The sequence below is a fragment of the Pan paniscus genome, chromosome 1 (assembly GCF_029289425.2).
Source record: "Pan paniscus chromosome 1, NHGRI_mPanPan1-v2.0_pri, whole genome shotgun sequence".
Lineage (NCBI taxonomy): Eukaryota > Metazoa > Chordata > Mammalia > Primates > Hominidae > Pan > Pan paniscus.
The window spans coordinates 44,980,451-45,003,296 of NC_073249.2; the positions used below are offsets into that span (position 1 = coordinate 44,980,451).

The 22,846-nt window shown below is 44.0% G+C and overlaps 1 protein-coding gene and 1 pseudogene across 14 annotated transcripts in view; one reads left to right on the forward strand and one right to left on the reverse strand.

The window, feature by feature from the left end:
- Positions 1 to 227: 227 nt before the first annotated feature.
- On the reverse strand, positions 228 to 4,937 carry LOC129397345 (small nuclear ribonucleoprotein F-like; annotated as a pseudogene).
- Positions 4,938 to 17,960: 13,023 nt separating this feature from the next.
- The window catches only part of PLEKHA6 (pleckstrin homology domain containing A6), a 157,823-nt gene continuing 152,937 nt past the window's right edge, over positions 17,961 to 22,846 (forward strand). For 13 of the 14 annotated variants that reach the window (XM_034944427.3, XM_063597744.1, XM_057301557.2 and 10 more), the window contains exon 1: positions 18,748 to 18,975. In XM_034944427.3, coding sequence (XP_034800318.1) covers positions 18,893 to 18,975 — 83 coding nt within the window. In that variant the 5' untranslated portion in view covers positions 18,748 to 18,892. Of the gene's footprint in view, positions 18,976 to 22,846 lie in introns of all 14 variants that reach the window. The other variant, XM_008976578.6, reaches the window with a different exon arrangement.

Consider the following 22,846-nt stretch of genomic DNA (forward strand, 5'->3'; position numbering starts at 1 on the left):
TCTTTGTCTTTTTTTTTTTTTGAGAGACAGGGTCTTACTGTCACCCAGGCTGGAGTGTAGTGGTGTGATCACGGCTCACTGCAGCCTTATCTCCCTGGGTTCAGGTGATCCTCCCACCTCAGCCTCCTGAGTAGCTGGGACTACAGCTGTGTGCGACCACACCCAGCTGGTTTTTTGGTTTTTTTTGTTTTTGTTTTTGATTTTTTTTTTTTTGTATTTTTAGTAGAGATAAGGTTTTGGCATGTTGCCCAGGCTAGTCTTGAACTTCTGGGCTCAAGAGATCTGCCTGTTTTGGCCTCCCAACGTGCTGGGATTGCAGGCGTGAGCCACCACGTCTGGCCTTTGATCTGCTTTCAACTATTTTAGCTCTTCTAGAATTTCAGAAAAATGGTAACGGATGTACAGCATGGACCCTTCTGTGGTGGGCTTCTTTACTGTAATGCTTTTGAGATTCATCTGTGCTGTTGAGTGTCTCTGCAGTCCATTCCTTCTGTTGAGTGTATCAGTAGTCCATTCCTTTTCATGGCTGGGTAGTATTTCATTGTATAATTATACCACTATTTGTTCATTTACTAGATAATAAACAGTTGGCTTGTTTAAGTATGAATTCAATGAGTTTTGATAAATATGTGTAGTCATAAACATGACTACATATATAAACATATAAACACATAAACATATACATATATAAACACATATAAATTTGTGTCTATGATGAATAAAGCTTCAATGAACTGTTGAGTACAAGTGTTTGAGTGGACATATGATTTCATTGCTTTTTGATAAATCCAGGAGTGAGACTGCTGGATCATATGGTAAGTATATATCTAATTATATAAGAAACTCCCAAACAGTTTTCCAAAGTGGCTATACTACTTGGCAGCAGTGTATGAGCTCCAGTTGCTCCACATCCTTGCCAACACTTGATATTGTAAGTCTTTTTAAGTTTAGCTGTTCTAGTGGCATCTTATTTTGGTGTAAATTTGCATTTCCTTGGTGTTTAATGATATGGAGCATCTTTCCACATGTTTATTTGCATTGATAAATACCTTCTTCAGTCAAGTGTCTGTTCAAATCTTTTGTCCTTTTTTTTAAGCCAAATTGTTAGTATTTATATGGATTTGTGTATGTGTGTGTGTCTTTAAAAACATATTCTAGATATAAGTCCTTTAGATATATTTTGCAAATATTTCTCCCAGTCTGTGGCTTGCCTTTTTATTTTTTAAATGTAATTTGGGGAGCAGAATTTTTTTAATTTTGCAGAAGTTCAGTTTATCAATTTTTTCTTCTATGGTCCATGCTTTTCCAAAGGTCTTAGAAGTTTTTCCCTAACAAAGTCATGAATATTTTTGTTTATGTTTACTTCTAGAAGTTTTGTAGTTTTAGCTCTGACATTTAAGTCTTGTCATTTACTACTCTGAGTTAACCTTTTTATGTGTTATGAGGGCAAGGGTTAAGCTTCATATTTTTGCACATGGATATTCAATTGTTGAAAAGACTATCCTTTCTCCATTGAGTAATTTTGACATATTTTTCAAATTTCAATTGACTGTGTAGGTGGATCTATTTCTGGGCTCTGTATTCTGTTTCATTGATCTGTATCTCTGTGCTTACATAAATACCACACTGCCTTGATTACTGTAACTTTATAGTGAGTCTTGAAATTACTTTGTTCTTTTTCAAAATGGTTTTTGTTACTCCAGGCCCTTTGCTTTTATTTTTTTTTGAAAAACAAATCTTTATTGTCTAGAAATACATATTTAAAAAATCCCCTTCAAAAGATGCTATTCACTCATTTCCCCATTTCCTCTTCTTCCACACCTCTGATATAAAGGACATTATTACATCTTATTAAAACTTCACCTAGATGTCCAGGCAATGCCTCATTTATGAATTCTGTATCTGCAAGCTGCATGTTCATATAGCCATCTACAGATACCAGGTAGCTCTTATACTCCATTCCCACTTAAGCTTCACCATCACTAGCTCTCCTGTTAATCCACTGAGGAAATATTTGAGATTGAGGGATAAACTCATTGTAACTAAAGGGAAGGTTGCGGGCTATTTGCCACCGACCTAGCTGCTACTCTCCTGTCCCTCCTAACTCAGCAGATACTGCAAGTCCCGAACCACTGAGCTTTAAGAGAAATGGCTGCCAAATAGGAGTGTCACCCTTTGCATTTCTATTTGAATTTCAGGACTAGCTTATTAATTCTTACCAAAAAAATGCGGGGCAGGTGGGGGTGCTGGTGGGGCATTGAATGGAATTACACTGACTGTATGGATTGATTTAGGAAGAGTTGACATCTTAACAATATTGAGTCCTTTGATCCATAAACACACAATATTTCTCCATTTATTTGAGTCTTTTTAAGTTTCTCTCAAGTATTTTGTAGTATTCAATATATTGATCTTGTACATATTTTGTTACATTATCCCTAAATATTTCCTTTTTGAGATACTATTATAAATTGTACTTTTTTCATTTCAATTTCCACTTCTTTGCTAGTAATATAGAAATACAATTTATTTTTCTATATTAACTCTGTGTCTTGTGACCTTTGAATATTTTACATAGATGATCATGTCTTAGAATAAATATGATTTCGCTTCCTTCTTTCTCATCTGTATGCCTTTTATTTATGTTTTTCTTGCTTTATTGTACCAGCTAGTATAACAAGTACAAAGGCAAGTAGAAGTGGTCAGAGGAGGAATCCTTGCCTTGTCTTTAGGATCAGTGATGTCTTCTTTTTCATTCCTGATCTTGGTAATTTATGTCGTCTTCTCTCTCTCTCTTTTTTTGCTTATCAGTCTGGCTAGAGGTTTATTAATTTTATTGATCTTTTTAAAGAACCAGCTTTTGGTTTCATTGATTGTTTTCCAATTGTTTTTTGTTTTGCTTTGTTTTGTCCATTGATTTCTGATCTGTAGTGCATTTTCTTTCTTCTACTTTTTGGGGGTTCAATTTGTTCTTTTTCTAATTCTTAAGGTGACACTTAGACCACTGATTCAAGACCTTTCTTTTCTTCTAATATAAATCTCTAATGCTAAAAAGTTCCCTATAGGCATCATTAGCTGCTTCTCACATATGTTTATATGTTGTGTTTTCATTTTCATTCAGTTCAAGCTATTTTCTAATTTCCTGTGTGATTTCTTCAACCTATGGTTATTGGAAGTGTGTCATTTAGGCCAGGCACAGTTGCTCACACCTGTAATCCCAGCACTTTGGGAGGCCGAGGCGGGAGGATCACTTGAGCCCAGGAGCTCGAGACCAGCCTGGGCAAAATAGGGAGACCCTGTCTCTACAGAAAAGCAAACAAACAAAATGACAACAACAACAACAATAACAACAAAAAACGTGGACATGGTGGCACACATTTGTGGTCCTAGCTATTCAGGAGACTGAGATAGAAGGATTTCTTGAGCCTGGGAGGTTGAGGGTGTAGGGAGCTGTGATCGTGCTACTGCACTCCAGCCTAGGTTACAGAGTGAGACCCTGTCTCCAAAAAAAGAAAAATTAAAAGTATGTCACTTAATTTTTAAGTTTAAACATTTGAGATATCCCAAATATCTTGTTGACTTCTAACTTAATTTTATGGTGCCTAGATAAAATTACTTTCTTTTATTCTAATCCTTTAAAATGCATTGAGATTTGTTTTAAGACCTAGCGTATGTCTGTCTTGTAGAGTGTTCCATATACGTTTGACCAAAAAAATGTGTATTCGGCCTTTGCTAGTGACATGTTCTCTATATGTTGGTTAGGTCAAGTTGATTGATAATGTTGTTCAAGCCCTCTATATACTTACTGATTTTCTAATTGTTTTATAAATTGATACTCCAAGAGAGGAGTATCAAAACACCAACTATAATCGTTCAACTGAATTGTTTATTTCTACATTCTCTACTGTCAGTTTTTACTTTCTGTGTTTTAGGGCTCTTTGCTAGGTGCATTTAGATTTATTTTTGTTTATCTTCCTGATTTTGCCCCCATGGGGACATTTGGAAAAGTCTGGAGACATTTTTGGTTGTCGCAAATGGGGAAATGCTGCCGGCACCTAGTAGCTAGAAGCCAGAGATACTGCTTAACATTCTGCAATGCCTGGACAGGCTCTGAAACAAAGAGTTATTCAGCTCACAATGTAGGGACTGAGGTCGAGAAACCAAATTTCTTTTAATACTTAATGCCTAAAGCTCTAGCAATTTTTAAAGAATAAATGCTTCTCAGTTTTTGGTCTACCTTTGGTTCATTTTCAGATGCCTGAAATGTTTATTTTTGTCAGTTTTTTCCAGTTTTATATTTACTTTTGAAGAGGAGGATTTGCAGATCTCTTCATAACACCACAAAATGGAAGTCTGTCCATCCTTTAACATTTAACCTGTTGATGTCTTTATATTTAAAGTAAGTTTTTTGTAGATAGCATTCAGTTGGATTTTTTTTTAAATGCAATCTGACAATGTCTGCCTTCTAATTGGGAATATTTAGACCATTCACATTTAATGTAATTATTGATAAAGATTAAATCTATCTTGTTTTTTTGTTTTCTGTATTTTTCTTTTCTTATCCTTTTTTGTGGATTATTTTTTGTGACTCCATTTTATCTTCACTATTGGCTTATTAGCTACACCTCTTTATTTGATTTTAGCAACTCTTGTTTAAATATATGGCTTTAACTCATCATAGTCACAGTATACCTTTAAATAATATACCACTTCATGTATATTACCTCACTTGTGTGTGTGTGTGTGTGTGTGTGTGCACCTAACAACAGTATGCTTCCATTTCCTTCCTCCTGTCCCTTGTGCTACTGTTGTGGTACCTTTTTTCTTATACAAAAGTTATAAACCTACAATATGTTGCTATTGTTTTTGCTTTAAAGAGTTCATCATCTTTTAAAGAGATTGAGAATTAGAAAACATCTTTATTTACCACTTGTTTACCATTTCTGCTGCTTTGTGTAGATCCAATTTTCTATTAGATATTATTTTCCTTCTGCCTGAAGAGCTTCTTGAACATTTCTTGTCATGTAACCTTGCTGCTGATGATTTATCTCAGATTTTGTCTGAAAAAGTCTTTACTTCTTCCCTCACTTTAGAAAAATATTTTTATTAGCTTTAGAATTCAAGGTTGATGGTTTTTCTTTCAGTACTTTAAGAAATGGGTGAGATAACGGAGTGACTTTTTTTTAAGACAGGGTCTCCCTCTGTCACCCAGGCTGGAGGGCATTAGCGCCATCATAGCTTACTACAACCTTGAACTCCTGGGCTCAAGCAGTCCTCCTGCCTCATGTCCCTCCCAAAGTGCTAGGATTATAGGTGTGAGCCAGAGCACCTGGCCAAGTGACTTCTTTAAACTCTTCAAGTCCCTGATTTTGTGCTAGGCTCCTTAAAGTCAAGATGTTAGATGTAACACCTGTCTTCTCAAGTTAACTGTTTTGTTACCTTTTCTCAGTAACAAAGTCTGATATTGCTCTTGGGCTCACACCCATGTTTCCTGTCATTTTTTTTCCCTTGTCGGGTTACATATTGGCCTGTCAACTGCCTTTGACTCTGAGCCTAATATTACTTCCTCATGCTCCTGTGTTTCTCTATGGTCCTTACCAGCACACACATTCTCTTTTACGGTCTCCACCTGAGAGTAAGTTTGAGAGATTAGACCTCTCTGCTTCTTTCCTAGTGCTCTTTCCAGTGCTGTAAAGAGAACCTGGGCATTGGTCCAGACAGATTTGAGGTTGAATTCCAGCTTTCCATTTCCACCAGCTGTGTGCCCATAAGTAAATTATTTGAGTCTTAAGAGGCCATCTGTAAAATTTGAATAATAATATCTCTCAAAGTAGTTGGGAGGATTAAAGTAGGTAATATATGACAAGTTCTTACACCATATTTGTCTCATAATATCAAATACTCACATAGTATATATTATGATATATATCCCGATTTACAGATGAGGGACCTGAAGCATAGTAACCCACCCAAGTTACATAACTAGGGAATGGCAGAGAACTAGGAGTGAAACCCAGTCTGGCTCCAGATCCCATGCCTCTAACTACAGTGCTTCACTCCTTTTCTAGGTAAATGTTAATTCCTTCTTTTTGGATTAGATAGGGTTGGACTCTAACAAATGAGTACTCTTGACTGGGTGGATGTTGAGGGAATGGGGCAGTTAAAGGGTAGCAAGGCAAAGGATATTTCAAGTAGGAAAAATAGCTTTGGAGAAAAGGTAGAAATGGAAGGATATGGGAAACATGCTGGGGAAATGGCTAATAGGCTGATAAGTTTGGGTGGAGGTCCTGGGGGATAGAGAAGAATAGTGGGGGATAAAGTTCGTTATGTAGGGTCTAAATGATAGAGTACTTTGAATGCCATGCTAACAAAGTTGGTCTGTTTTATTCTACATAAAGTGACAAACCATTATGGGAGTGACATGGTCAGATGGGTTCTTTTGGAATAGCTCTTGGATCATTTGGTGGATGGATTGAACTGAGGAGCAATTATAATAGATCAAGTAGGATGCTCTTGTTCAAATATAGGCCTGAGGTAATGAGCTCAACCAAAGGGATGGTTAGAGTGGAAAGGGGGAGCCATGGAGGTGTAATAGTTGGCAGGATTCAGTGGCTTGTTAGATGAAGGAGAAGGAGAAATCACAAAGGAGTCAGCTTTACTAGGCTTGGTGACAAGGAGGAAGGTGATGTTTTCATTGAGATAGGAAATTCTGAAAGGGGAGCAGGTTGGTGGAGGGAGATGTAAGAGTTCTGTTTCACATGAATAATTGGCCATTTGTAACACCTTATTCCCCTTTCTCATTTGTGGGAAGCAGTGAGATAGACCACCTAAGGGAAATTTTGTAGGACAGTCCTAAGGGAGGAGGAAAAGAAGAGAAGGGCTTAGGTAAAGACAGGTGGGATTCACAGACCAGAGGCATGTTCAAAGCAGTTTCAGAGATGAAAATGGCATGGAGTTTTTGGGAGGTCCTGTGAGTAGACTGGATCAAAAGTTTGCTCCCACAAAACCCCTCGACCTCTCTTATCTATCCTTTTTCCCCAAGTCCTAGGTTGGCCAAGAAGCAGCCAATCCTGGCCGGGCGCGGTGGCTCACGCCTGTAATCCCAGCATTTTGGGAGGCCGAGGCGGGCGAATCAGGAGATCAGGAGTTCAAGACCAGCCTGACCAATATGGTGAAACTCCGTCTCTGCTAAAAATACAAAAACTAGCCGGGTGTGGTGGTGTGTGCCTGTAATCCCAGCTACTCAGGAGGCCGAGGCAGGAGAATCGCTTGAACCTGGGAGGCAGGGGTTGCAGTGAGCCGAAATTGCACCACTGCACTCCAGCTCCAGCCTGGGCAACAGCCAGACTCTGTCTCAAAAAAAAAAAAAAAAAAAAAAAAAAAAAGAAGCAGCCAATCCTTCAAGGAATGATAGAGGCTAAAGCCAGGTGCATATGGAGCTGAAGATTAAAGGGCCCTTCCTGGATCTTTTGGACTCCTCGGACCTCCTTATAACTGTAGAGGTTGTGGGGAGAGGCCCAATAATGACTGAGATTGAATCTGCTGCCACCTCAGTGGAATGAGGACCCGGAGCAGATCACATTTTCTTTAGTTTTAATTTAATTTAATTATTTTTTTAGAGACGAGGTCTCACTCTGTCACCCCGGCCGGAGTGCAGTGGCATGATCATAACACTGCAGCCTCCAAATCCTGGGCTCAAGTGATATTCCAGCCTCAACCTCCCAAGTAGCTGGGACTACAGTTGTGCACCACCATGCCCAGCTAATTTTGAAAATTCTTTTGTAAAAATGAGGTTCTACTTTGTTGCCCAGGCTGGTCTCAAACTCCTGGCTTCAAGTGATCCAACCCCCTTGGCCTCCAAAAATGCTGGAATTACAGGTGTTAGCCCCTATAGCCAGCAACATTTTATTTAAGAAAATAAAAGACTATGCCACTTCTTACTCCCCATCATATTCAAACTGTTACGCATATTTTGTTTAAAAGGTTGATTTATGCATTTGTTTCCCAGTAGACCATAAAGTCCAAAAGAACTGTATCTTAGGTTATAAAGGTGGGCCCAGTGCCTAGCATACAGCTTGGTTTTCTCATGAATTTGTTCATTCAATGTCTTTTATGAGTACAGTGAGAGGTCCTGTACTATGTGGTGAATATCCATTTACTCATCAAATATTTATTGAGCACTTACTGCGTGCCAGGGTCTGGGCCAAGTGCTGGGAACACAGATTTGAATAAGACTGGCTAGGTCTCTGCTCTCAAGGAGCTTACACCTTAAGTGGTGGAGTCAGAAAACAAAAATAAGATAACAAGAAGCCTTCAGGTAGTGATATATGCTGTAAAGACAATAGAAGAGAGTGATGTGATAGGGAGAGACTTGCAGGGTATCTTTGGATACAGTAGTTGGGGAAGGTATCACTGAGGAGGTGACCTTGATCTCAGGCCTGAGTGGTAGGGAGGAGTGGGTCATGAGGTGATCACGGGGGAGGCTGGGATGAAAGATGGCTTCGGTAAGCAGTAATAAATAAGGGGGAGAGAAATATGAGATGACGGTGGCTGGGCCAACAGGGGCCAGATCATGGGGAGACTACAGGAAAAAATTTGGATTTATTCTCTGTGTAATTGGAGGGCTTTAGCTGGTGAGATTGTGGGGTGCTACAATCATATTTTCTCTTTGCTATTGATCCTCTGGCTATTGTGTAAAAAATAAAAAATGTAGCAGGCCAAGCAAGGAGGAAGGGAGGCCAGATGAAGAGGCTGTTTGGATGGTCTACGTAGAACATGATGGAGGCTTGGACCAGGGGGCAGTGGAAGTGGAAAGAGGGAAGATTTGGGGTATATCTGGAAGGAGGTCAAATTGACTGGATGTGGAATGTGAGGAAAGAAATCTAGGGTGGCTCCTAAGTAGAATGAAAAACCAACCCAGATTGCCTGAGACTGAGGGGTTTCCTGGGACATGGGATTTTCAGGGCTAAAACCAGGACAAGTCCCAGACAAACCAGGATAATTGGTCACATTACTTTTAGGTTTTTGGGCCAAACAGTGGGGTGAGTAGCTGGTGCCATATACAGAGATAGAGACGACTCAGGGAGAACAGATTTCTAGAACAGAATTCTATTTTGGCCATGTTAAGTTTGAGATGCTGATTAAACATTCACACAGAGATGCAGTAGGCAAATGTATATACATATCTGAAGCCCAAGGAGGAGATTAGATTCAGATAGAAATCTGGGGGCCAGCAATATATAGATGGCATTGAAAACAATGGGGGAGATTACCTAGGGAGAGTATGTAAATAAAGTACAGAAAAGGGCCCAGGGTGGAGTTTGGATATGAAAATGTTGAGGCTAAACAGAGGAGGCGCAGTCATCCAAGGTATTAAAAAGGAACAGTCAGTGAAGTAGGAGGTAACCCAGGAGAACATGGTGTCATGGAAGCCTAGAGAAAAACGAGCTCCATGAAGGACAGAGTGGTCAACTATGTCTAATGCTGCTGAATAAAATGGAGAAAGAAAAGTAGATTAAAACACAGTCCCTGCTCCCAGGGAGTTTCAGTGTAGTGGGGTGACGGGAAAGTCAATTCCTACACAACGATGAGTGCTCTACCAGTGAGAAGCACAGGCTGCCCGGCAAGTACAGTGGGCTCCTTCCTGGGCTGCATTTGGAAGGAGAATTGGAAAACAGGATGTGGATGGAGAAGAGTTATTCAGGTCGAGGAAGCCACAGGCACAAAGGCACACTCAAGGAACTGTAGGGTTTCAGGATGGCCGGGGCACAGAGTAGTGAAACAAAAGGAGGCATGAAGTGCAGGGAGTGGGGACAGCCAGGGCTATCACATGAAACAGAGAGGTCACCTAGGATGGGAACTGAAAAGTGTTGGATTTAGCAGCTTGGACATAAGTGTCTATCTTTGCCAGAATAGTTTCTGCCATTTCAAGGAGTTATGGGGGACATAAGCCAGATTAGGAGCAACTGGGAAGCAGGGAGTAAGACACCCTGAGTGCACAGATCACTCATTTAAGAAACTTGAAGTGGAAGGAAGGAGTGTGGTAATGTGGCATCTGGGAGTGGGGTTGGGTTTTGTGAGTTGTTTTTTTTTTTTTTTTTCCTCTATGGTAGAAATCTTGAGCTTAGTTATAGGCTTGAGGGAAAGAACTAGAAGTGAGGGAGAGCTTGAAAATATAGAGGAGAGGAGATCATTGATGGAGTAAGAATTCTGAGAAGCTGGTGAGGGATGGGCACGTGTAGGGTTGGGAACATGTAAAGCTTAGCTTTGGATAGGAGGAAAGAGATAGATGGGTAGAAATATAGATAAGATTGTTAACAGTGGGCTTAGGAAGACTGAAGGGAAGGTGTTCTTTTCTGATTGCCTTTATTTTCTCTCAGAATAATGATGAGGTCTGCTGCTGAGAGCAGCTGTAGACCCAGCAAGAGGTATATGGAAGGCTAGAGAGTGAATTTACAGGGGTATCAACTTAATTCCTCCAGTGGCTGGATGTGATATTTTTCTGGGCAGGAGCAGAAAAGTGGATGGATTAATTCAGAGTGGCATCTTGCAGTGTGGATGCAGCTGAGGACAAGTGGACAAGGATATTAGCAAGGATGAAGTGACAGGCTATAAGTTTGGACTGAAAAATGCAGGAAGTGGAATGAGGATTTGGTTGATAGATTAGGAGGAAATGTACTGAAGGAAGAAGGCAAGGAGCAGGTATAAAGAGAAGAAAGGAATCAGGGTATGAGAAGCACCAAAACTGTTTTCAGGAAGCAGGACATTAGAGTTTAAGTTTTCCAGGTTGGAGCAAATCTGAGTGGTGAGAAAGTCCAAGGTGAGGCCTTGGGTATGAGTAGGTTATTGGAGTGGAGGTGAATAGCCCTGGAGTTGAAGGTATCAAGGTATTGTAGGGTTATGACACTGGATAGATAGTTCATTCACATTAGTGCTGAAATCACCCAGAATGAGAGGGAGATAGGGAAGAGAGAAGAAGCTGCTGAACCGGGAGCCAAGGTCCTTGGTGAGTGGAGAGGACTGACCAGCAGGTTGGTGGGTGACAGAGACAAGAGAGGAAGAAGCTGATTGGCTGAAGGCAGAAACAGTTTTTACAGAGATGAAGGCATAATTGTGCCTTATAATTTTATTGAACTAAATTGAACCGAAGTGCTATGTTAGTCCCAGGAAATGCCGAAGTCTGCACCAGCTGCCATTTTCTAGAAAAACCCCAGGACACACATTAAAGTCAGCACTGAAAGAGCATTGCCTACCTAGAAAGAGCTCTCAAGAAGAGACCCAGAGAAGAAATGTCAGCAGGTGGACTACAGACGGGGCCATTCCTCTGGGCTCCACCAGGCCCATATCTTGCCCTGACAATTTCAGTCCTCCCCTCTCCCTCTGGGGAACTGTCAGTGCCAGCTCTCCGCTCCATGACACATCCTGGCAGGAAAAGTCAGCCAGCCATCTTGGGCTGGCATCATTCCCAGGAGAAGCCAGAGCAGAGGCTTGGAGAGATGGAGCTGAAGGAAGCACATTTCAGCACACTTTTCTACGGAAGAGCAAGGGCTCATTAGCTAAAACGATCATCTTCCCAGGCCTGTTCTCAGACCAACTTAAAAATCACCTGGGCTGTCTCTCCACCCTTTCACCCAGGAGTACAAGTTGCTTCCTGCTCAGACAGAACCCACCCTAACCTCAGCCCTTCTGGAGCACAGGCACCACTCGCACATTGCTTCTGCTTGTGAGTGATGTGAATACACACAAGGCACACTTCCAGGACGCCGCCGCCGCTTGTCCTCCTGTTTCATGGGCACTTGTTCTCCAGTCTCCTTTGCAGGTTCTTTCTTATTAACTTGACCTCTGACATTTGGAATGCCCCAGTTCTCAGCCCTTTATCTCTGTCTCCTCTCTCCCTACATTCATTTCCTTTGCGATCACAACCAGCCTCAGGGCTGTAATACCTTCTAATCACCGAAAAATACTAATGCATATCTCTACTCCTCAGTCTTCTATTAGGTTGGTGCAAATGTAATTGCGGTTTTTGCTATTGTTTTTAATGGCAAAAACCGAAATGACATTTGCACCAATCTAATAGTCTTATACATCCACTCACCTTGTTGGCATCTCTGCTTGGCTATCTCATAGGCATCTCCAACTTAACATGCTCAAAATTGAACTTCTGATTCCCCCAACTCCCTGCCACACCTGCTTTACCTGCAGCCTACCCTCATCTTAGTCTATCCTTCCAGCCACCCAGGCCAAATCCCTTGGAGTCACCCTGACTCCCCTTCCTCTAAGCCCAAATACAGTCTATCAGCAAATCCTGTCAGTTCTACCTCCAAAAGTTACCCAGAATCTTACTCTTTCTCACTGCTTCTCCCCTCTGACATCCTGAACCAAGCCATCTTCATGTCTTGCTTGGATTATTACAATAGCCTCCTAACTAGAATCTGCTTTGACCCTATTTCAAACAACAGCCAGAGCGATCCTCTAAATACATGAAGCCCTGAAGATCATGTCACTTCTGCACTCAAAACCAACCAACAATTTTCTGTCTCATTTTAGAATAAAAGCAAAACTCCTTACACTGGCTTGGAATGACCTGGCCTTCCTCTACCCTCCATCCTCATCTCCTCCTGTTCTCTTCTTCATTCACCCTGCTCCAGCCTTACTGGCCTCCTTGTCGCTTCTCACTTCAAGGGTGCTCCCACCTCCAGGTCTTTGCACTTACTATTTCCTCTGCCTAGAACATGCTTCCCCTGGTGTCCACACGATTTGCTGTCTCCTGTCCTTCAAGCCTTTGTGCAAATGTCATTCTTCTCACTGAGGCCCTTCCTCACTACCCTATGTAAAATATTCACAATATAAGACAGGAGCACCCTCTGTGCTCTTTCTGTTCCCTTTACTCTCTCCATTTCTTTCTAGACTTATCTTCTGAGACCACATGTTTATTAAATGTGAACTCCATGAGAGGAGGGACATTCTGTCCTTGCCCACAGAGGGTATCAATAAATATCTGTGGAACCAATGCAATTCAATATAACTGGTTTTGGGGAAACCTCAGAATTCTGCCATCCTCTGGATGCCAGCACTAGAATGGCAGTTTTTATAATGAAACCCTTCTCTTTCAAGTCCTTACAGAGGTATGACTTTAATTAAGCAACTAGTCTGTCTGGACCCTTGCATATTTACACAGCCATATCTCGAATGCCAGCAGAGATGGCTGTTGCCTTCCTTTCCTTTGCTTCCTAGTTCTTGGAAGAAAATCAACAGTGGCTACTGACCTCGCCTGCAGGTGAGCATAACTATTAAACACCAGCCCTCAACGCAGATTGCTGTTGTGGCTATTCTTTTATAGAGCAAAGGAATCTGTTATAATCTTCTTGTAACTATGTGAGTCTCTTGGCCAAATATGTTTAAATGATGTAGCAAATGTCTCAATGTGAACTTTCTACTGATCAGGTTTTCAGGAGATTTGAGTTTTGGTCTTAACTCTACTGTGGAATTGCCACAACTCTGGGTACTTTCCTGAATTCTCTAGTATCTTCTTTGGGAAAAATGTGTTTTTTGGGGGTAGATGATCACTAAGACCCTTTCTTGATCTAAAATTGTGGTTTTCTCAGAACAGAAGAGCTCCTATTTGTGAGTCACTAGAAACACACATGATTATCTCTTTGGCTTTCCCATTACACACAAAAAGCCTTTTTTAGTGTGTGACTTTTATATCGGTCAGGACTTTTTCATTTGTTAGGGGCAGAAACCCAGCTCAAACCAACTAGAAAGGAAGTAAGGGGTCTATTGGCACCTATAGCTGGAAATATAGGGGTAGAGCCTCTCTGGCAAGCCGGATCCCAGGGCTCCCAGGATATATGGAGGACCCATTCTCTCGCCGTCTTCTGGCTTCACTTCCTCCTGTGTTGGTTTCACTTTCAGGCAGCTCCCACATGACGACCCCAGCAACGGCGACACAACTCATGCCACCTTCAAATGCAAGAGGAAAAGGGCTTCTTCCCGAGAATTTTGGGATCTTTAAAAAACAGAGTCTTATTGGTCTTGTCTGAGTCTTGTGTCCTTTCCTGCACCAGGGGAATGGAGAGTTGTCAGATCTCTGGCCAGATCTGTGTCACAGCCCAACCCTCAATGGAGCTTGAGAGTAAAGGTGGGACCAGCCCACACAGGCTGAGAGTGGCAGAGGGTAGATAGATGTCAAAAGGAAACCTGCAGCTATTAACAGAAGAAGGGAGAGTAGATGCTGGAGAGGTAAAAATAATGGACATTCATTTCAGTCCTCATTGAGGGTTTTTGTTTTTTTTTTTTGAGACAGAGTCTCACTTTGTCACCCAGGCTGGAGTGCAGTGGCGCAATCTTGGCTCACTGCAACCTCCACTTCCTGGATTCAAGTTATTCTCGTGCCTCAGCCTCCCGAGTAGCTGGGATTACATGCGTGCACCACCAAATAATTTTTGTACTTTTAGTAGAGACGGGGTTTCACCATGTTGGTCAGGCTGGTCTTGAACTCCCAACCTCAAGTTATCCACCTGCCTCGGCCTCCCAAAGTGCTGGGATTACAGGCGTGAGCCACCACACCTGGCCCTCACTGAGTTGTGATTTTCTTGTAGGTACTGTATTAATTTCTCATGGCTGCTATAACAAATTACTACAAATTGGGTGGTTTAAAACAATAGAAATTTATACTCTCACAGTTCAGGATGAAATCCAGGTATTGGCAGGGCTGCACTCTCTCTGGAAGCTCTAGGGGAAAATGTACTCTTTGCCTCTTCTAACTTTTGGTGATTGCCAACATTCCCTAACTTGGGGCCACATCACTCCAATCTCTGTTTTCATGGTCACATGACTTCCACCTCTTCTATTACATTTCTTATGTGTCTCTTACGAGGACATTTGTCATTCGATTTAGTGCTCACCCCAGTAATCCAGGATGATTTTCTCATCTTAAGATTCTTAATTGTATCTGCAAAGACCTTTTTCCAAATAAGGGAACATTAATAGATTCCAGGGATTTGATGCAGATAGCTTTTGAGGAGATGTTTTTCAGCCTACCACAGATATCAAACCAGAAATAGTAATGTTGAAGTGATTAAGACATCAGAATGTAATGGAGAATCAGAATAATTTATAAATATTACTGATATATTTTTTCCAAATGCTTGGTTGCCTTTTAAAGAGATGAAAGAGGCCAGATGCACTTGCTCACTCCTGTAATCCCAGCATTTTGGGAGGCTGAGGTGGGATGCTCGCTTGAGTCCAGGAGTTCAAGGTCACAGTGAGCTCTGATTGTGCCACTGCACCACCTTAGCCTGGGTGACAAAATGAGATCCTGTTTCTAAGCAAATAAATAAATAAATAAACATTTTTAAAGGGATAAAAAAATTTGCTGTGGGGGGAAAAGCAATCAGACAGCTAAATTTCTGACTTAGTTGCCAGCCATGTATGATTTTCATTTTAATCTATCAACCCTCCTTCTCTCTTCTAGGTAATTGTTGAACCAATAGCTGCTTTTATTTGGGTTTTCTACTCTTTTTCTACATGTCTTTAGCTCTTTTGCTAAAATGTCGTTACTAGCAGTATCAATACTAATCATAACTGATAAACAAGAACTAGCATGCAAAAAGTCACTAGCGAGACTAGACCACAGTTAGGAAAATATTTTCGAACGTGATTTCTTATTTCAAATGAGTAATAAACATTTACAAATCTGAGCCACTGGCCTTTTCTCATCTAGGTAAATGTCCCCAGGAACCCCAGGCTAGATTAGACATTAAACAAGACAAAAATCTCGTGGAAAAATAGATCAAGAGGTGCTCAAAGAAGACAGTAGTGTAATACATGTTTTCAAATATATGTCATCTTGTCCCCTGTTTCCGCCCATGTTCAGCACAAGCAGCTGCCCCTACTGGTTGCTCAGGTTGGACTGGGAGTGCACTGATTGCTGGTATTTTCCCTTGAGGCATCTTGGCAGCAGCTCTGGCGGTTTATATTCTTGGCCATCTCAGGGGCTAGGCAGGTGGCTCTGTGCTTTGTCAGTGGCATGAGTCCTACAGGTGTTTCATATGGCTGGTGACAGGGGACTGCAGCCTGGCAGAGTCTGCTACCTTGATCTGCCAACTTTCTCCAATTCAGAAACGAAGGGGCACCTAGACCTTCATCTGTGCTTCCCAGGTGCAGCTCTGCTTCATTGTCAAATGAAGCTTTCTCTACTAGAAATTTGTAGGATCTGAGAAGAGAGAAAGAATTTGGACATCATGGGTTTCTGCGTGTCTTCTGCTTCTGGAGAATGGACTTAACTTAGATCTGGCAGCCAGGATGTTGGCAGAGTCAATTTCCAGTGTTGGAGTGCGAAGGATGTAATGAAAACAGCTCTGGCCTGAGACACTGGTGGGCAGATCCTTTTCAGCCACCACCTTTCTCAGTGACCTTGACCAGCCCCTTTCCCTTCTCTGTTCCTCACTTGCCATATTCAAAACAAGAGGATTGGACTAAATGTTCTCTGAGGCATCTCCTAGCTTTACCATCTATCAGATGTATACACTTTAAACCCTCCAGGTTGAGAATTTGGGATCTATGAGAAGGATCACAGGCTGTTTCTTTTCCCAGAAAGATCTCCCCACACGCACCCTGATGTTGCTGATGGTTATATTGAGAGTGCCTCTAAATAAAGTCCGAAAGTACAGGATTGTGGTTAGAGTTAAGAGTAATTCTCAGTTATGACCATATCAAGCATTCATCAAATGTTAATTGGTCTGGGCACGGTGGCTCATGCCTGTTATCCCAGCACTTTGGGAAACTGAGGCGGGTGGATCAGATCACTTTAGGTCAGGAATTTGAGACCAGTCTGGCCAACATGGTGAAACTCCATCTCTACTGAAAATACAAAAAAAATTAGCCAGGCATGGTAGTGAGTGCCTGCAGCCCCAGCTACTCAGGAGGCTGAGGTGAGAGGATCACTTGAACTTGGGAGGTGGAGGTTGTAGTGAGCCGAGATCATGCCACTGCACTCCAGCCTGGGTGATAGAGCGAGACTCCATCTCAAAAAAAAAAAAAAATTGTTAATTGGTGCCGCAGGCAGCTGCCAGGGCTGTAAAGATGGATAAGATGGAGTTCCTGCCCCAAGGAGCACACAGTCCAATGGAGGAGACAGATGACTAAATCAAGGATTGCATTACAGTGTGATAAGTGCTACTATAGGGTTATTCATCAGGTGCCATGACACATGGAGGATGGACATATAAATCTCTCCGGGGTAGTGTCAGGAATGGCTTCCTGGAGGAGGTGGCACATGGGTAGACACTGAAAGGATGAGTAGGAATTACCTATGTGGAATGGGGATCAAGTCTCCTGGAATGCTCACAAAACGTATGTTTGCCCAACAGATAATTGCCAGCTGTCATGGAACACATTGCTCCCTTTAAACACAGGTGTCTCTCTCATCGTCTAATTATTCTCCTGGGCCTGGCACATGGATTGGAACTGTATGTACCTAACTGGAGCCCCAGTGGCAGATCCGGAGTAAGCTGGGAAAGCCAAATGGACTTCAGCATTTTTTCTTTTTTGAGACAGGATCTCGCTCTGTTGCCCAAGCTGGAGTATACTGGCAGGATCATAGCTCACCGCAGCCTCGACCTCCCAGGCTCAAAGTGATCCTCCTGACAGTGTTCTGAGTTGCTGGGACTACAGGCTCGTGCCACCAGATCCAGCTAATTAATTATTGTTATTATTTGTAGTGACAGGGTCTTGCTATGTTGCCTAAGCTGGCTAACTTTGATATAGACCCTGAGATAGCAGAACTGTGGGCTCCAGCAATACTGCTTTTGGTATGCCAGTATGAAATGCTTGCAGTCTGCATTCTGTACACATAACACATTCCCTTCTCTCTCCATTTTTCTTCCTTTTTCCTTTTCCATTTCTGGTGCAAGTTAGGGGGAATGGAATGGAGGGACATAAACGCTGTTGGTTTCTGAGTATTTCTAAGGTCTCCCTGTGATTCTACTTAGTCATGGCAGACTTCTTGGAGGAGGTGCTGGGAAAGAAAGGTAAGGACTAGCTCGACTAATCAGGCTGGCATCTGAGCTAGGAGAGGCTCCCCGGGCCCCTCGCTGCTCACAGCCCCGCCACGCTTCCGTGCCTTTGACCTTTGTTCCTCTCCTAACCTCCCACCAAGTAGAACCAGGTTTAATCACTTCCCTTTTTCCGTTCAGTGGCTGGACATGTCCACCAGGTTCCTGATTCAAAGCTCTTTTAGTCAAACTGGTTCTCTGCGCGGTGCGCCTGGATTGGGGGACTTGGCGCTGCCGGCGAGTTCTCGGGGCTGTAAATTACCTTCCGAGGCGGCGGCGCGGCTCCGCCCCCGGCCCCGCCGGTGGTTCAAGTGCAAGATCGGAGCTGGGAGCGGAGAGGCAACACCCCTGCTCGCACTGCAACCTGCTCCCTTCGGGGAGGGATCCTCCCCGCTCCAGCTTCTGCTCTCCGGGCTCCGCCAGGCTGGAGGGCAGCAGAGCCAGGAGGAACGGAGACCCAGCGCTGCCCGTTAACAGTCCCGGCAGGAGAGGCATCGTAATTACTCACCGCGCTAATTGCCCGTCATTAAAGTTCAGGAAACGGTCCGAAGAGGAGCTCCCGAGTCGACGAGGAGGCAGGTGGTGTCTGGGGCTCCCGGCCGGCCAGGGTTAAGCGCTTGCCTGCTCCCTGCCGCCCGGCTTGAGGCCAGCGCGTCTTCAGTGGGGAGGCCAGCCACTGCCAGGGACCCGGGAGCGACGCCGCCAGCCCGGCCGGACCCCCTCCCCCACCACGGCCTCTGGAAGGGGGCAGCAAGTCGGGGTTCCCGGGTACCAAGCCCCCTGCCCAGCCGGCGCCTGGGGGCGCAGAGAGAGAGAGGGGCTGCAGGGACACCGAGATGGCCGATGAGATTGACTGGCTGGACCTGCCCGGCCGGTGGGCCTACGGAGTTGACGGCGGTGGGAGAATCTTCTTCATCAAGTATGTTGGTCTCGCTCTTCTTTTTATTTCAATTTTTTCCATTAAGTTGCCCAACTTGAAAAGTGGCGGGGCTGGGGGCAGGCCGGAGAAGGTGGGTGAAGCGGTGGCTACAACGGCGGGCATGACTAATAAGTTTATCACCATGCCTGTTTGAATGTGTCTCCCGCCTTTTCCTCAATGGGTCAAAGTCCAGCAAAGGCTTGGCATTCCCTCAGCTTGGAAAGGCTGGGCAGGGCAGGGGAGTGCTGCCCTTTCTCCCTCTCCCTGGTCACATGCGAGGCCTCCAGGAGGATGACTAGACCAATGCCCAGCCTGGAGTTTTTTCAGCTCCTTCCCTGAAAGGGCCAGAGGTAGGTCTTTCATTTTCCCCGAGACTTTCCCATGGGAAGACTTGGGCTAAGTGACAACATACCAGGAGATCCTGCCTCTACCACTCAGTTCCTGGCAACCCTCGCCCCAGACTCAGCGTGCCCAGGACAGCAGTTCTCCTCTTCTGTCCTGCTTCTTTATGGGGCTGTGGTCAAGAGGGAGGGGGACGATGCCCACTGTATGTTTGGCATTCTTGAGAGAGAGCGCACCTTTGCTACTGTCAGTAATATATTAGCACTGTTATATTAATTTCATAAACCAAAATGGCTCTGGCATAATCTCATTATAACAAAGTGGCCCTGCTGGCTGTCTTTTGGCTCGCTTCTACTATAGTCATCTTTTGCCAGGATAGACATCTTCCAGAAATATAGCAAGTCTAGAAGCACAGCGTCTTGGACTGTTACCCACACTTGACGAGCTTTTCCTTCCTCAAGATAGCCACTTAAAAACATCAGAGCTACAAGGAATCTTAGAAGCAACCCCTTCATTTGTCAAATGGGGAACTGAGGTCCAGAGATATTGAAGTACCGGTCTAAGAGAAAACCACTTGTTAATCAGAGCTGGGACTCAGCCCAGCATCTGCTGACTTAGTGCACTGCTTCCCCGGGTACCAAACTGCCTTTGCAGGGGCTCAGGCAGGCAGTAGTTTCTCTTTGGTGTTTCTAAGTTTCCACATTTGCTTTAGGCCTTTGTTCTGTAATTATCACCACCATGATCATAATTGATGTTGTAATTATATTATCTTAGAAATTAACTCCATTAAAGTTCTTGACCCTAAGTCAGATTCTTAAATAACAGAACTTCTGCAATATTAAAACTGCAGTGGCTAGAGACATTAGAGTTTATAAGAATCACCCAAGGAACTTATTAAGAAGGTGGATTCCTGAGCCCTACCTCAGGAGATTCCTATTCAGAGGATCTGGGGTAGGGTCTTAGAATGTGAATTTCCGTGAGCCCCTCAGGTATACTGATGAAGTGGTTCATTCTCTTCTTTCTTCCTGATCTCTTACTTGCCATCCAGATTCTTTTCCTCTTTCATTCTACAAACATTTATTGGGCATCCACTCTTTGCTGCAGTGCTAGGCACTGGAGATAAAAACAATAAGATATAGGTTTTTACTTTAAGGTAACAGGGAGAATACATAAATCAATACTTAGGAAATAATATGGTACATTCTTGAGGCATTTGCATGATGCTATGGGAAGGAAAGAACTAATGCTCTCCAGGGAGTTCAGTGAGGGCTTCCCAGAGGAGGAAGCATTTGAGCTGATTCTGGAGGAGAGACAAGAGTGAAAGAAGCCTTGGAAGTAGAGGCTTGGGGAAATAAAGGTACCAGTGGGGGCTGAGGAACAGGTAACCTAGAGCACTCGGAGAGGTTCAGTGGAGATGGAGTGGAGCTGCTGAAATACTGTAGAGGACCAGGAGAAAAAGTAGGAAGAGGCAGCTTGAGAGAGCCCTTATGTGCTAAGCTAAGGGGTCTGGACTCCATCCTATAGCTGATGGGAAGCCAAAGGAGATTTCAAACTGGGACTTGACATCATCAAATCTGCGTTTAGAGCCTTGTCTCTGGCAGCTTCCTGAGCAATGATTTGAGGCTGAGCGAGAGGCAGGAGGAGAAACTTAAGGTATGGAAAGCAGTTAGGAAACAATTGCAAAAGTCCAGGAGACAGCTGATGGGGCCTGAATTAAAATGGTGAGAATAGAAGTGAAGGGGAGGGAGAGATGGGAGAAATCTTCAGGAACCAAATCAGGAATATTCATCTAATGCTTGAATTCTGGGGAGGGGAGACAAAGGGAGGAATCAAAGGTGAAGCTTAGAATTTCCAGCTTGAGTTGACAGAGGTCAGGAGTATGGCAAGGGGAGTGCATATTAGGGAGAGTACAGGGTTAGTGGGGAAACACTGCAGTTGAGGTCCCCGGGGGACATTCAGGAGTTGCTGTCTAACAGACAACTGGATATACAGGATAGAGTTTGAAGAGAGAGGCCTGGGCTGGAAAAGGGTCATCATGTGGGGGTAGAACGACCCAGAAGAGTGCGAGGGAAAAGACAGGAGTATACCCCAGGCAGCACCAGTGTCAAGGAAGGGATAGAGGAACAGAGGCCAGGTTGGAGAGTAAGACCGAGAGGTTGCAGAGGTTGGCAGCACCAGGACCAGGGTAGAATGCCACCCCAGAAGGAAAGGAAGAGGGATGTTAAGAAGAAAAAAGGAAGGAATTCAACAGTATTGGATGCAGCAGAAAAGCCAAATGGGCCAAAGGCTAAAAAATGCCTAGTGGATTTAGGAGAGGGGGAGGCCTTTAATGACATCTAGGAAAGTGGTTTCAGGAGAGAGCTGGGAACAGAAACCAGGTTGCAGTGGATTGGTGAATGAAAGGCCAGAAAGTGGGGAAAGCTAGGAGAGACTACTGTTGAATGTTTGCACAGGAATGAGGAGTGCGAGACATGAAGCTGCCAGGGGACATGGCATTGAGTGGGAGGCAGCGTGTTTAGACTATAGAATACACAGACAGAGGAGAAGGATAAAGGGATGGACCCTATAAAGAGAGAGGAGGTGAAGATGCAAGGCTGGGATGCTCAACAGAAGGAGGTTCTGTAAAAGATGGAAGAGGAGGGGGACGATAACCCAGGCAGAGAGATTAGCCTTAAAGGGGAGAGAGGGCTACCTCTTCTCCAGAGGAAGACAAGTATTAAAGGATGGGTGAGAATCTGGGTAAGTTTTGGTGGTGAGGTGATTGGGCATACTGGGAAAGCTCCCACCTAATCTTTTCTATTTTTTCGTCATTAAGACATAAGATCCTCTGTGCCGGAGAGGGGCTGGGTAGCAGAGGCAGCCCTGGGACCTGAGGTTAGCCGGAAAGGCTTGGAGCACTCTGCAGATGGCAACTGACTGGGGACCTTGAAGAAGATTCTAGGTGGCACTCAGGGCTCAGCTAAGCTGGGAGACTGGATATGCAGGGAGAGGGGCTGGGTAGTAGAGGCAGCCCTGGGACCTGAGGTTAGCCGGAAAGGCTTGGAGCACTCTGCAGATGGCAACTGACTGGGGACCTTGAAGAAGATTCTAGGTGGCACTCAGGGCTCAGCTAAGCTGGGAGACTGGATTTGCAGTGACCCCAGTTCTCCGAGGCCCAGTTCCCCCATCAGCCCGGTGCTGGAGTGGAGACAGCCTGTGACTGCGTTGTCCCAGACAGTGGTGCTGACAAGGGGTGCAAGATGGTGCAAAGACAAGGGGAAGAGGAAGTTGAGGGCTGTGGTGGAATGTCAAGGGTGTGATAGGGTTGTCTGTGATATCCAGTGGGGTAGAGATAGATGGGAAGTCTGAGGGGGCGGACAGTGTGCAAGGAGGGGAGAGTCAGGGGCTGAAAAATCTCAGGACAGATGTAACGGAGGTGAGGGCACTGGCTGACTTTCTCTCCAAACCCTTCCTTTTTATTGGCTTCCTCTTCCACTGCCTCCCAGGACCAAAGCCAAGACCAGAGACCCAGTATGTTAGAGTCTTCTTC